Below are 14,161 nucleotides of genomic sequence, written 5' to 3'. Positions count from 1 at the left end.
GTCCGAAACACACAGAGAGTTAAATCAGGAACAGAGAGTTAAATCAGGACACCAGGCCGAGTTAAGGAGATAATCGTGGCACTTTATTCCGTGTTTATTTGTTTTAGAAGAGTGAGTGTCCACATTTGGGGCTGCACAGGAGAGTGACATAGCATGGGCCTTGCATACCAATGCCTTATGTCCCGTGATTCTAAAAGACAGGGCTGTGCAGCGTTTTCAGCTAATGGGTCTTCTTGAAAAGTACAAAACCACTCAAAACGTGTGTGCAACTTTTGTGGCTAGGTCCTCAGAGACTGAAATGCCAGAGGCTGCTCTGAATTCAGTGTCGTCACTGTTATCTGTTCTTCTTGGGTTTTTTATCCTTTTCATATCCATTGAACAACTTAAATTAAAAGAAATCCATTTGCTCGTCCCATTATGCTTGACCTACATCAGAGTCCTTGGATTTGTTTATAGAATGAAAGGACATTTTGCTTCCTTTTTAGTGTCTCTTAAGTGCAACACGTGTTTGCATCACGTTTTTGGAATGTATTTACTTACAAGTATCACAAAGAAATTTCCTCTCAGTTAACTGCTCTGGGTCCTCGTGACGAAAACAATAATCTGGAAAAGTGGGAAAATGTTTTCTCAAAATAGTTGGTTTTAACACTTTTGTTTGCTGGTTTGCTGTTAAAAAAATGCACGCGTGGAGCTGTATGGCTTTATAGCAGCTCTGTGAGGGTATTTCCAGTGTTTGACCAGCTGGGATTGAAAACCCATTGAATCCCATTAACTTCTGTTATGTGTCACTTTGGACCAGACTGTTTTGTCATATAGTTTTGGCATTAGAATTTATGAATCTGTGGATTATGAAGTGCTGCTGCCTGTTTTATAGGGATGCAAATGAACATATATTTTGGGTATTTGCAGTCTCCATGTATTTTCAAAATTCCTTCCATCAGGAATTCCCAAATATAATTAGATGAAACTCCATACTATTTATAATCCCAGTTATGACTTTCATGCCAATGGTTACCTTTCCAATAAATTGTTCTGTTTAGTACAATTGGGTTCAGGGGTCTAGGGGACAATGTGAAATACAAAAAACAATGCAAATGTAATTGTATTGCAGCAATCGGGAAGAATCCAGAAGTCTTCTTTCTGTACTTTTTTGGTTAACCCCTTCTTTAGTAATTATTGAACTGGTTGATTTATCAATTGAAATGGATTATTTTCCCTCGGTATTAGTGCAACTTAAGAACTAGAGAAAGAGAAAGCCAGATTTCATATTCAGAAGTTGAATCACTGGATTTCTTTGCAAAAAAAAAGACATGGTTATAATACTTTTCTTGGCTAAGTCTAAAGGTCAAAATTAGCAAGTTTTAGAGAAGAACTGCAGAGGCATACAGTAGAGTCTTTGCAGTAATCACAAATGAAAGACAGTGCTGAATTAGTGGATATCATAGAGAATCTAATTTATAGTTACAACTTGGTATCTGTGACAGCACCAGTGCAGTTTGCATGAGATTGAAATTGGGGCAAGAATGCAAAGAGCCAGCAGGTCAGTAAGGAAATAAAGAATTGTGGCTAGGGGCCAGGAGCCAAATCCTATTGTCAAGGCGGCCCTTAACCACATTTTCACTATTATGACAACTGTGAAACTCGATTTGGTTTTGTTTTTGTTGGGATCTTGGCTTTGCTTTGTAACTGTGTGGGTTCAACCAAATAATAATTTTCAATGACTCTTTTGGGTTGGGGTTTTTTTGTGTGTGTGTGTTTAGGTGGAGGCCTCAAGATACGGATTTATTTTTAACTTCCAGATCTCTGATGGGCAGTGACATCGTCTTTTATTTTCCATAGAAACTGGCTGCAGCCCTTTGAGGCACAGACTGCTGGTGTAAGGGAAGGCATCTGCTACAGCATATAGGACCTTGCCATGACTCTGAGCTAAGCTCTCTGCATTTCACACGCTGATGTTCTTTTTCTCTCTCTGTTTCAGGGTCTTTACGTCTTTGTGGTATATTTTATCCTGCACAACCAACTTTGTTGTCCTGTGAAAGCAAGTTATACTGTAGACATGAATGGGCATACAACTCCAGGATCGGCTTTTTTCACGCATGGCAGTGGTCTGCCGGCTGCAGGTGGAGAGATCAGCAAGTCCACTCAGAACCTCATCAGTGCTATGGAAGAGGTAACAGTGCTCTATAGCGATTACCTTGTGTATTGAAAATGTACCTGGAGATTTAAGTGGCAGTACTGAAGTGTAATACACGGAATGAGATGCTAATTATTATAGGTTGGCTTTGGGGAAGGGGGGATTATTATTTTTTTACCATAAAAATTGTTATCTTTAGCCATGATGATATTCTTGGAACTTACAATTCCCTGGTAACATCCCATCTAGAGAATTTCCCCTTTTGTACTTGAGTCTTCAGTTTGATATAGAGGCTTGTTAAAGTGTTGTCAAAAGTAGGTCATTAGAAATCAAAATATCATGTTAATTCTTTCAGCTTACTATAGGTCTTAGATGAGTTTTAAGTGTTTAATTTTCCAAAGTCATGCTATGCAAAATTTGTGGAAATTTTAATAGAACAGAATAAAATTAGAAGGGAAGAGGGAAGAGGGAAGAGGGAAGAGGGAAGAGGGAAGAGGGAAGAGGGAAGAGGGAAGAGGGAAGAGGGAAGAGGGAAGGGAAGGGAAGGGAAGGGAAGGGAAGGAAGGGAAGGGAAGGGAAGGGAAGGGAAGGGAAGGGAAGGGAAGGGAAGGGAAGGGAAGGGAAGGGAAGGGAAGGGAAGGGAAGGAAGGGAAGGGAAGGGAAGGGAAGGGAAGGGAAGGGAAGGGAAGGAAGGGAAGGAAAGGAAAGGAAAGGAAAGGAAAGGAAAGGAAAGGAAAAGGAAAGGAAAGGAAAGGAAAGGAAAGGAAAGGAAAGGAAAGGAAAGGAAAGGAAAGGAAAGGAAAGGAGTTTTGAGGGAGATGATTTTCAGTCTCTTTGTTGCTGCTAGTATCACTTTTCACTACCTGTAGTAAACCAAAGTGACTTTTGCTGCTAGGTACATGTGCATGTTGATAGAGCTAGTTGAAAATTTTCCAGCTAAATAGTTTTTCCAGGAAAAACACCGATGTAACGGAATTGAAATATTTCAAGGGAACATGTCAGTTCTAGTAATAATTTTTGTGGAAACCAAGCTGCTCACCTGGCAATTGTTTTGCCCATTTCTCTACCTGCTTGACTGTGGGTTTGTCTGGATTTTAAAGCTCCTCAGCTGCCTCCTGGCAAACCACTAAATTTATTCAACTTCTCAGCGTCTCACTTAAGGTGGTTCCTGACTCCCCAGTTTAGCGGACAGCATAGCTTCTTAGCTCTACATGGCAATCTTTTATGTTCCTAAGCTCCTAAAGAGTGGATGAGCAATAAACCAAGAAAATATATATTGATTGTCCTAAAATATATTTTTTTAGACTTCAGTATTTTGGCTTTTCATCACATTTAAGGAGGAGATAGATTTTCAAAACTACCTCTTTTCTCATGAACTGAAATTCTGATTTTTTTGTGTGGCTCCACCTTAAACTGAAGTGGCAGATGAACTATAGCAAAGTTGATATTGAAACTGTAGGGCTGTATACCACCACCAGAACCTTCAAAGACTGGCAAATTACTTTAAAATATTGTATTGGTAAACATGGGAAGCAGTGGGTTGCCAACTGTGGATCATATAATGGAAAGTACTGATGATTAGGGGCTATAGAAGGCAGAAGCAGGGTCCAGCAGAAGAAGAGGCTGTGGTAAGGGAGGAGTGAGCTGGAACCTTTCAGTGCTTTAATTTAAAGTTCTCCGTACCAGGGGCCAATGTTCAGAATTAACAATATTTTTTCAACTTTTTGAGATAGTTAGGACAGGCATAATAAACACAAGGCTAAATGACTTGTAATTGAGTTACATATATATATATATTTTTTATATATATATATATATATTTTTTTTTTTTTTTTAAAAGGCTACCTGGTTCACTATAGAAGCGACAGAATAGCTGGTTCCAAAATCTCTTGGTCTTGAGTTTGGATCTGGTCATAGTTTCCAGTTTCTATACTATAGTTGTGATGATTACTGCATTTCTGTGTCTTTTTAAACTTTGCAGGTGCCTGCAGACTGGGAGAGGGCATCCTTGCAGCCTGCTAGTCAAGCTAGTGCTGCCTTTAAGCAGAGTCCACAAAATGGCAATGTTTTCCACCCTCCTGGAGGATTTAGTACCAGCTCATTGGTTGCTGATGAGGAATCACAGGAGTTTGATGACCTAATATTTGCTTTAAAGACTGGTGAGTGACTCTTCTCCTTGTTCCTCAAAGGTTGTTATGTTGTTCTTCACCCTAATGGTGTCACCATTCCATGAGATCCAATTAATGAGATCCGTTAATATAATCTGATTGCCAGTAAAAATCTGAAGTAAAATTGTTTTGCCTTGGACTGCTATTCCGTGAAAAATTTTGTGCTGGCTATCTAAAATAACAGAGAAGGAGTCTGCAAAAATATGTTTTGAGTCATGATGATAAGCAGACATACAGGCAGTAGCAGCAGATTGGAGGCCCTGACATTTTTTCATAAGTGCTTAAATGTCTAACTTGTGCCTCTAGACATGGGCTGTCTTGTCTTCTTTTCCTTTCTTTTCCAAATTGATATGTAGAGTATATACAATGCCTATCTTTATTTTGTGTATATATATCTATAAGAAACAGTATAACTTCATAAATATTGATTCTCCCAATAAGTGTAAGACAAAAAATTTATAAAATACATTTGGGCCTGAAAAACAGTGCACACTGGAAAGATAAACTAGATCGATAGACTTCTGCCCAAACACAAGAGCCAGCTGTGATGAGCTCACCATGCTGCTTGAGGACAGAAGCAGGGGAGGCCACTCTAGGTGTCCACACTCAAACTATACCTGTGTCGTGGTTTAACCCCAGCCGGCAACTCAGCACCACGCAGCCGCTTCCCCCTTCCCCCTCCCAGTGGGGTGGGGAGGAGGAAAGAAAAAAAAAGTAAAACCCATGGGTTGATATAATAGTCTAGTTTAATAACTAAAGTAAAATAAAATACACTACTAACTAATAATAATAATATAATAATAATAATTATAATGAAGAGGAATACAACAGAAAAAAAGAAATAACACCCAAGAAAAGACAAGCGATGCACAAAGCAGTTGCTCACCACCCACTGACCGATGCCAGAGCTGCGATCCACCCCTCCCGGCCAGCTCCCCCCAGTTTATATACTGGGCATGACGTTCCATGGTATGGAATACCCCTTTGGCTAGTTGGGGTCAGCTGCCCCGGCTCTGCTCCCTCCCAGCTCCTTGCGTACCTGCTTGCTGGCAGAGCATGGGGAACTGAAAAGTCCTTGGCTTAGGATAAGCGCTCCTTAGCAACAACTAAAACATCAGTGTGTTATCAACATCATTCTCACACTAAATCCAAAACACAGCACTGTACCAGCTACTGGGAAGAAAATTAACTCTATCCCAGCCGAAACCAGGACAACCTGCAAAACAAAACATTTGTAATCAGATTCCCCTCAATAGCCTTAGAGTTCAAGTCTTCAAAATCCCAGGCTTTGCCCTCAGTTATGTATTGCTTTTCTGCCTTCTCACCCACTCCACCAATGAAACTTCAGGTTATTCAAATGATAATATAAATAGATAGCCAGACATGGCCACAGGCAGAAGAAATGAAGTGAAAGCTGATTCAAAGATAGGTCAACATGGGAATGTCTGATAAGACAACCACAAAGGCAAAGCCGCTCCACCTGATAAGACCTGGCAGATGCTATCCCAAGCCCACCTCCTCTAGGCACCAGGTGAAATACAAATGGACTAGCTTGGTAGTAGGGGGTCACCTGAATGATCTTTGGGGATACCATCGAGCCTCGCAAGAGACAACAGCAAGGCACTGGTGACATTAGCAGGTTAAGTGCTCTGGCACCGATAATTTCAGGAGTTTGTTCCTTTCAGTGACACCAAGGAAAACAGTCAAACTGGTTGGAAGACTGGGAATGCTGCTAATGAAGGGGTAGTTTTATTCAGTATATTCATAACACTTTATGTCCTAAGCCAATTTCCATTGCAGAAAACTCTTCTAATTATGAAGATAATTAGATGATTAATAACTGGCCTAGTGCTAAGAAATACAAATCTTCATGAAGATTGTCACAAAATCTGTATCGTACCTATTCATTTTCCTGGACATTTTGCAGACTACTTCTACTTTGTTATGCACTTAAAGATTTTGGGCAAGACTTTCAAATCTAGGTGCATAAGGTTACAGTTACAAACCTTTTTGGTAAGTACCTAAGAAGGTAGCTTTTACTCTTTTACTCCTTCCTGAATATTTTGAAGGAAACCAGATAATTCATAGATAGTTAACAAGATATGAAACCATTCACATCTAACACTCCTACCATCGCACACAGTGTTTACTGCTTAAGCAGCTCAGTTGACATCCGTTGGCCTATTTTCTGCAGTAAACTCTACACACTGTGGAATATTGAGTCTTAAATCATGAAGAACAATCTAGGCAACAGCAGTAGTTAAAAATCATGGTTAATATAATTCACCACAACTTTAGCATTCAATGATTTTTTAATAAATCTTCAAGCTCCATCCTTAGTTAATTTGTTTTCAGTCCTTCTAGAGGAAGTAGGTCTAGAACCAGCTTTTGATTATTTGGCCTAAATTTTATTATTGTCTTCTTTATTAATATTTTATTATCATTTGTTCGAATGAGCCTTTTGTATTAATGTGATTTGAAGCAGAGACCTCAGGCCACAGCTGGAGAAAAATATTTTTGTTTGCATTACTGATTCAAGTCGTACTGGACCATTTTACCCCAATGTTTATTCATGTGCCCAAACTGTGTCCCCAGCAACATTACAGGGGCAAAAAAAGATGATTTCTAAGCCAAACCCGTTGTCCCATCTGGTTCCAGCCCCACACACAACATTTGAACAAGCCAAACTGAAGAGGCGGTGTTGAGGTTAGAGTAGCTTTAACCACCAAAGTAAATGTTTATCGTCTGCCTTAGATACAAGCTGTAGCTCAACACTTTAAACCAAAAACCATGAGCTTTTCTGTAACTAAAAATCATATCTATTTTATTATTTTCATCCAGACCTGCTCTCCTGTTCAGTGCATGGCCAAGGAGTCAAGGTGCTCCCGATGGCATGAGGGAGGGAACCGTGTGGAAGCAATAAAAAGGGAGATGAGGTGGTGGAAAGTGGGATTTCTTCTCTGTTTGGCAGCACAGGCTTATGCTGCTAAAGTATTCACTGAGCTGTGGTCTGATGGGAATTTTATGATACAGTTAAGCTAGCAGGCACTGAAAGGAGCCTGTTTCCTGGTCCCTCCTGGCAGCACCTTTCTTCTTCCTCTCTTGCATTGTTGCTCATACTTACACGAAACCGCAACAACTCAGGTTAGAGACTTCTCCTCTCCCTCTTCCTCTTCCTCTGCTTCCTCTCCCTCCCTCTCTCCCTCTTCCCTTGCCACTCCACATCAGTTTGATGCCCTTTGAGCACCAGTCCCAGCTCCAAGGAAGCAGTGGTCATCTGCAACTGGAAGATCAGTACCTCTTCTCTAAATAGGCTAAAATGTGTGGGCAGCTGAGATGCCTTTTTGCTGCCTTGCTCTTGTCTGTCATTTGCTGTAAGTAGTGCTTCTCAAACGTTTTTAGACCAGGTTTTATTTCTGTAGGCTGAGAATTCCTCATCTCAAGCAGAGAAGCCCCTAGGAGAGCAGGGAAAAGGTGCTTTGCACCACATTAGCTGTTTTTATCACTCCTAAACTGGGAGGTGTGGCTTTTGGGTACAGAGGAAGAATAGAAGTGCTTGCTCTGCTATTGCTTGAGCTTTACTTCTGATAAGCAGAAACAGAAACCTCCATTATCTGTCATTCCCTAAAACTGTCAATCTATAACCAAACTCAGCCTTAGCTGTACTAAAATATTAGCTCCCACTCTGAAGGTTGGCTGAGGATAAGCACTGATGAGCAGAGGAATATGCAAAAATGTCTTTATGCCTCTTTGCACTTCATCTGTCCTTTCTGCTTATGTAGTTTGGAGCTGTCTGAAGGTTGCTTTAATTTATGCTCACTGTCTGTAGCCACAAGGTTTAATCTGGCAGCCAGGATCAGTGACAATGGGGGTATAATTACAGCAAAGCTAAAATCTCATTCCTGTCCTCCTGCCCCACCCTTGCACTGCAGCTGGCCACTCTCAGCAGTAGAAGTGAAGGATGACTGATGCAGGTTAAAAAAATCAAACCCCCACAGCACAACTTTATTCTTTTATCGTGCAACGGTTTAGTGATTTGCAGTTTGCAGCGCAGCTCCACAAATAGATGCATTGGCACGCTTGGCCTTATTGCTAAAGAAATGTGTTGTAGAACTATGCACTCAGCCCTTGGTTCCATAATCATTAATGCTGGGCCTAATTACAGATTAACCTGAAATACAGACTGGGTCAGATGAAGGCATACAACTGCATTTCTAGCACATTAGGTGGGCAACAGTGTACTGTTTCCTAGCCAGCTTTTATGCTAGCTTTATGCAAGCTTTGCATCCCATGGCCATAGAATTCTCTGGTGCAAGAAATCCAAAAGGTGGATTTCTTATTTCATAAAGCCATGGCCTCTGAATGCCTTATCAATTAATTCCTCCTTTCCATCAAATATGTTCATGTCCATACAGAGATATATAGTTAGGGTTCACTACGTGCTCTATATCACCTCGTCTGTTATGCTGTGGGAATCTTTTGGAAGGCCAGCCAGCTCCAAGGCAGTTTATGTGAAGAAAATTATAGAACAATTATGGTAGGAAAAAATAATTGAAGGACATGTCCTGCCCATTGATACGTGCTAAAACCTTTTTTTTTTAATGTTTATGAATTTGGCTTAAATTATTTATTCTATTATATTTCATTTATGGCTTTTATAATGAATCAAAGGCTTAGCTTCTACTGAGAAGGACAATTATTTAGTAATTAGTTTTTGTTAATTGCACTAATTAACTTTAGAAGTGCTGTCATTTTGGACTAGATCTCATTTTTCCTCTGATTTCTTGTGCAAGGTTTATATTGATAGATAATTTAATAAGACCATTGCCTTCCAGATTGTCACAGTCGTATGTTACTGTCATTGAGGCTAAAGCCCAATACAGCAGAATTCCCTGAAGACTTCTACTCTGGTTAGGGCTGGGGAGTTGAAAAGGGAGCCAACAGAATAGAAGTAGATAGAATCTGTCCCAAAGCATCAAGCTGTCCATCAGCTTTGCTCTAAAGCATTAATACCATAAATGCACAATAGCTTTACTGATCTCTGAACTTCCATCCATATTCCCACATCCTACCAATGCTCTTGTCCTCCCCCTTCTGTGATGCACAAAACTGAACCAATTCATTCCTTTGGGTGAGATGTGAATGCAAAACACAGCAAAGCCTTGGAGAGAGGCCCAAACCCCTCCAGGGCTGACTGGTGACCCACCCCTGTAGGACATTGTTTGCAAAGACCTTTATAGGTTAGAGCACAGAATACCAGCCTAGCGCATGGTACTTTCCAAATATGTATTAGACAATATCAACGGAGAATGTTGCTACATCCACATCTCAGTGTATTTTTGCTCTTAATAGAGGCGTACGTGACAAATCCTAAATAAATATTCTACATGGAGAACACCTGGAAAAATCTACTGTATCAGTTAAACACCCCATACAAATGCAGCTATTACAACAACGATGCTATATAAACCAACTCATAATTTTCAATATAATACAGCTAGGGTTCCAAAGTCAGCATTTTTTAAAACTTGGTGTTACTGCTGTAGGTGCCCAGTTTAAGAATTAAGCATCTCACGTTGGGCATCCTGAACTAGAGGAAACATTTGAAATTTCGAATTCTGAAAGGTGTTCAGTGCAACATCCTGGAGACTGTCTGTCACAGGGCAGATCAATTGTAGATGGTGGCAAAGTGCCAGATCGTGCCCTGCCTTATCAGCCTACGTCACTTCTGTTTTGAAGGGCTCACTTCACAGAAAAAAAGGAAGGAAGGGTAGCCAGTTTGCATATTCATTCAACTTCTCATTTGTGATTGCTCACAGATATGCTACTTGTCAGCTGTTGAACGTGACTGCATAATATCCAGGAAGCATTTTTAGTCCAATCTGAACTTTATTCGTAGAAGTCTGGATGTCTGTTGGTGTCATTTCTGTAAAGGCAAAACCCTGAAAGAAGAATTAAAGTTGGTTCATGGAGCTTACTCATTTCTATCTAATACGTCTTACACATACAATATAAATCATGATTGATTCAGAAAGCAAGATGGAAGTGCTTATGAGATAAAAAGCCTCCCCAGAGATATGAGTAGAGTAAATACGAAACAAACTCCATCTCCCTTAAAATGTTTTAGTGAAAGTTTGAGATATATCTGAACAAACAGATAATAACAGCTGGTGTTCAAGGGCACGTAGGAGTGCACCATGAAATCCTTCAACCAGTAGATGTCACTGGAAGGATCTCGTTGGGTTTGCAAAGTGAGCTGTGACTTTTCAGTTTCTAGCTAGTCCTTTGCTATAAAAAGAAAGGAAGAAAGGCCTCATTTTCCTGAGTCTTTTTCTTAAAATAGTTTCTTCACAAATTGGGGAAAAGTAATACTCCCCACTAAGTACCTACCATCCAACTCTAGCATCTCTAGGGGAGTACATACTTTTTGGGATCTGATTGAGTTTAAATTCTGCTCTAATCTGAGAACAAGCCAGACCTATGAACTCTGTGAAACTCCATCGTGTAAACAGTCGTACCCTTCCCAGTCTGCTGACCGTTTGGTAAGCTGGTATCCTGGTTACATTTCAGCTCTCATTCCTAAAAAGGATGAGCTCTTACATAGTTTGTCTTTGCATCAGCAGCGCAACAAGGCCCTCGTAAACCTAAAGTAGCCTACTTCAGTCTCTGGTTTGCCAAGTTCCTGATAAAAACCTCCGTAACAAAAAAACTTCCTCTTACTTTGCACAAAGCATGCACAAAGCATGCATGTATATGATATTTACGAATATACATAGTGTAGTACCATATTAGACTGGTATCCGATCTTTTTATAGTGACCAGCACGAGATTCTTTAAGAAACCCCATACTGAATACTTGCAGTATAGCCACCAGTAAGACAAATATCTTCCTAACCCCAACAGTCAGTGTTCACCTTAGAATCTCAACGTGGGATGATCATATTTATATAATATGATTTTAAACTTTTTCAATAATGTATCTTTTCCCTTTTTGAAATTTGTACCCTCTTCAGCTTAAATAAATGTTTTGAGTGAATTTCAATGTTAATGATGCTACATAAGAAGTATTGTTTTGTTTCTCCATTCAAAATATTTTATTTACTTCGAGGTTATTACCTTGTTTTTCCATCCCCAAATGGTAAATACAGCAGTCTGATTTATCTTCTCTATTATTATCAGGTTTTCTTTCTAAAACAGTTTTAGAGAAGATAAGAAAAAACTCAAATAACTTGCTTATGCAGTTGGTGTTTTTCCCAGAACTTTCAAGCAGCTTTTAGTTATTAGGACCATGATTCAATGAAAAGGTTAAATATGCATATAAATTTAAATCAGTAAGTATGGCTTAATCATCTTCAGTACACTTATAAACAAGTATTTTAATGATTCAGAGCCTAATCTTCTTGTCTTTATTATTGTATCCCTGTACGTTGATGGATTTTTACTCTTGTCATACTCTGACAGTAATTGCTGGTCTCTCAAGAGCTTGGGTCACGCAGACCCAAGAACAGGACTCATCTAGCAGATGTCAATGAATGCATGTTCACTCCGCAACCCAAACACCAAAACCAGGTGTAAGAAGGATCACGGTGCAGAAATACCCACTTTTCACCTGGATGCAGTAGGGCTGGGTTCACGCAGCGCTGCACCTGAGTTTGGCCCCTACGAAGACTTCTTCCAGACCTCTGCAGGAAAGCCTGCCTACTGCCGCAGGTTCTTCTGCTCAGGTTCTCTGAACCAAGCTCCGTATTCAAGATTGCAGCCTGACTTCCCACAGCAAAGGAGCATCCCACCGCTGCCCCCTTTTCCGTACTTCTTTTCTACTTGGGGGGTGGTGGAAGGGGAGGGTGCTATGGAAAAACTTTGCAAAAGCGGAACAATAGGGAGCATAGAAAACGATGAGGTAACTCCAAAAAAGTAAACGACCCTTATCTTGTCTTTTGCCAAACAAGCCAAAGCCTGCCATGTCAGCTGAGGCAGAAATAAGAGATGCACTGTACTACTGATAGAAACTCCTGAAAATATTTTTTAGTATGAAAATGCAAATCGCTGCCTCTGCCAGCATACCCTGTTCAGGGCTTTTTGAGCCAAATGTCATTCCTTTGCAACTCCCTTGAACTGCGTGCAGTTACAGATCTACTTCTGCCCCAAACTAATAACTTCCTTAGTTATTTGTAAGTGACATCGCTGTAAGACCATGCCTGAAATTAGTCTGTCTTGAAATCACCATGCCTAATTACACTGATGTGCAGTTCTCAACAAATTTAAAGCCTAGACACCCTAAACCCTAACGAGACCCATGTATTTTTTAGGATTCGCTCTACAACTCAAAGAGAGGAGCTGAAAATGCACAGAAGTTTATACTTACAACTGATATTCTGTGAAGAAGTGGCTGAAAAAATACACATTTCATAAAAACTAGTGCAGGATTATGTATCTTCACACTAATCAACTCAAACCTGCCCCCCCCCCCCCCCAAACCAACCCCCCCCAAAACAACAAAACAACAAGGAAGCAACAAGCTAGCAGAACTCCTGTGACAAAAGGATGGAGAAGGTGGCCTCCTGAGGTCTCTTCCAGACATCTTTTGGAAGTTTCAATGCGCCAAAGTCTAGCATTCTGTCACAGTAGAAGAAACACACAATACACCAGCTTGTGCCAAATGTGGGTTTAAAGAATATTTAGTCAGCGTCTTTTCTCATGTTGAAATTACAAACCTATTAAAAGAGCTGGAATTATAGTTTAACAGGGAAATTGTATCATTAAAAATCAATTCTTCATGAAGAAGTCCTTGGAAATACCAGACTGTAACAGCCAGACCATGAACCAGCCTAAGCCAGGCCTTGATTTATGCTCTTGTTATTTCAAGGCAACCTCTGAATAGCTATTGTGCCATTTACTGAGACAAATAAAGTGACTGACAGTGGAATTATGAAAAAGCGTATCTGGACGGTACAAAACTATGTCAGATAATGTTATAATCTATGGATTCAGAATTGTAGACTAGTAAGACGAAACTTGCCACATCATTGTGGGGTAGGGAAGCGTTTCAATAATCAGAATAAAGTGGAGCAGGACACGATATCACCATTTCTGTGTCAGGATTTCATTCTCACCGATTCTTCTTTTGTTTGTTTTGCTGTTTCAGGTGCAGGTCTCAGCGTCAGCGACAATGAATCTTGTCATGGCAGCCAGGACGGTGGCAGCATGGCCAGCTCCCAGATCGTGGAGCTTAGAAGAATACCCATAGCAGACACTCATCTCTAACTCCGCAGCTTGCTTGTTCTTTTGGCTTTTTTGTTTTTGTTTTTTAATTCAAGCCTCAGTATTTTTATATTTGTACTTCCTTTTGCACTAAAACACTATATGAAACTGTGTAGTAGAATGCTGTGAGCTTTACTGAACGTTTAACGAGGAATGTTTGCTTGAGGTTTTGCATATGAGAAAATAAACTGTAAATTTTTTACAGTGGCTGAGCATCAACAGATACCATGGCAATAGGCCTAGATTTGTATCTTGTAGCTAGATGACATATTTCACAAGCTGTAGCTTTTTTAATTAACCTGTACGTGTACTACTGATTAATAAAAACAATAGAGTCCATTTGATACAAATAAGTGTTATTTCTGCTCGCTGCTTGTGGAGCTGGAAGATGATGCAGATACCCTGTTGGACAGGAAAGCTTTTTAATTACACAGTTGTTCTCAGTTTCCTAAGCTGTACCCTTCTCACTGGTTTTTGAGTACCCAAATCTGTGAACTTTACAAATTCAAATAAAGACACAGTCTTGAGCCAGAGAGCTTGAAATTTAAATTGTGACATGATAAAATATGCAATGGTCTGAAACAGAGGGAAAGGGACA

General features: G+C 40.0%; 1 protein-coding gene across 1 annotated transcript in view; it reads left to right on the top strand.

Moving 5' to 3' along the window:
- ADGRV1 (adhesion G protein-coupled receptor V1) overlaps positions 1–13,954 on the top strand; it is a 284,217-nt gene extending 270,263 nt beyond the window's left edge. Inside the window, exons 89-91 of the mRNA XM_050912471.1 lie at positions 1,979–2,170; positions 4,116–4,293; positions 13,448–13,954. Of these exons, the coding sequence (XP_050768428.1) occupies positions 1,979–2,170; positions 4,116–4,293; positions 13,448–13,566 (489 nt within the window). The 3' untranslated portion in view covers positions 13,567–13,954. The remainder of the gene's footprint in view (positions 1–1,978; positions 2,171–4,115; positions 4,294–13,447) is intronic.
- Positions 13,955–14,161: the final 207 nt, after the last annotated feature.

This window comes from Gymnogyps californianus, chromosome Z (genome assembly GCF_018139145.2).
Source record: "Gymnogyps californianus isolate 813 chromosome Z, ASM1813914v2, whole genome shotgun sequence".
Classification (NCBI taxonomy): domain Eukaryota; kingdom Metazoa; phylum Chordata; class Aves; order Accipitriformes; family Cathartidae; genus Gymnogyps; species Gymnogyps californianus.
Note: the sequence above shows the minus strand (reverse complement) of the source record. Positions and strands in the feature narration are given on the sequence as shown.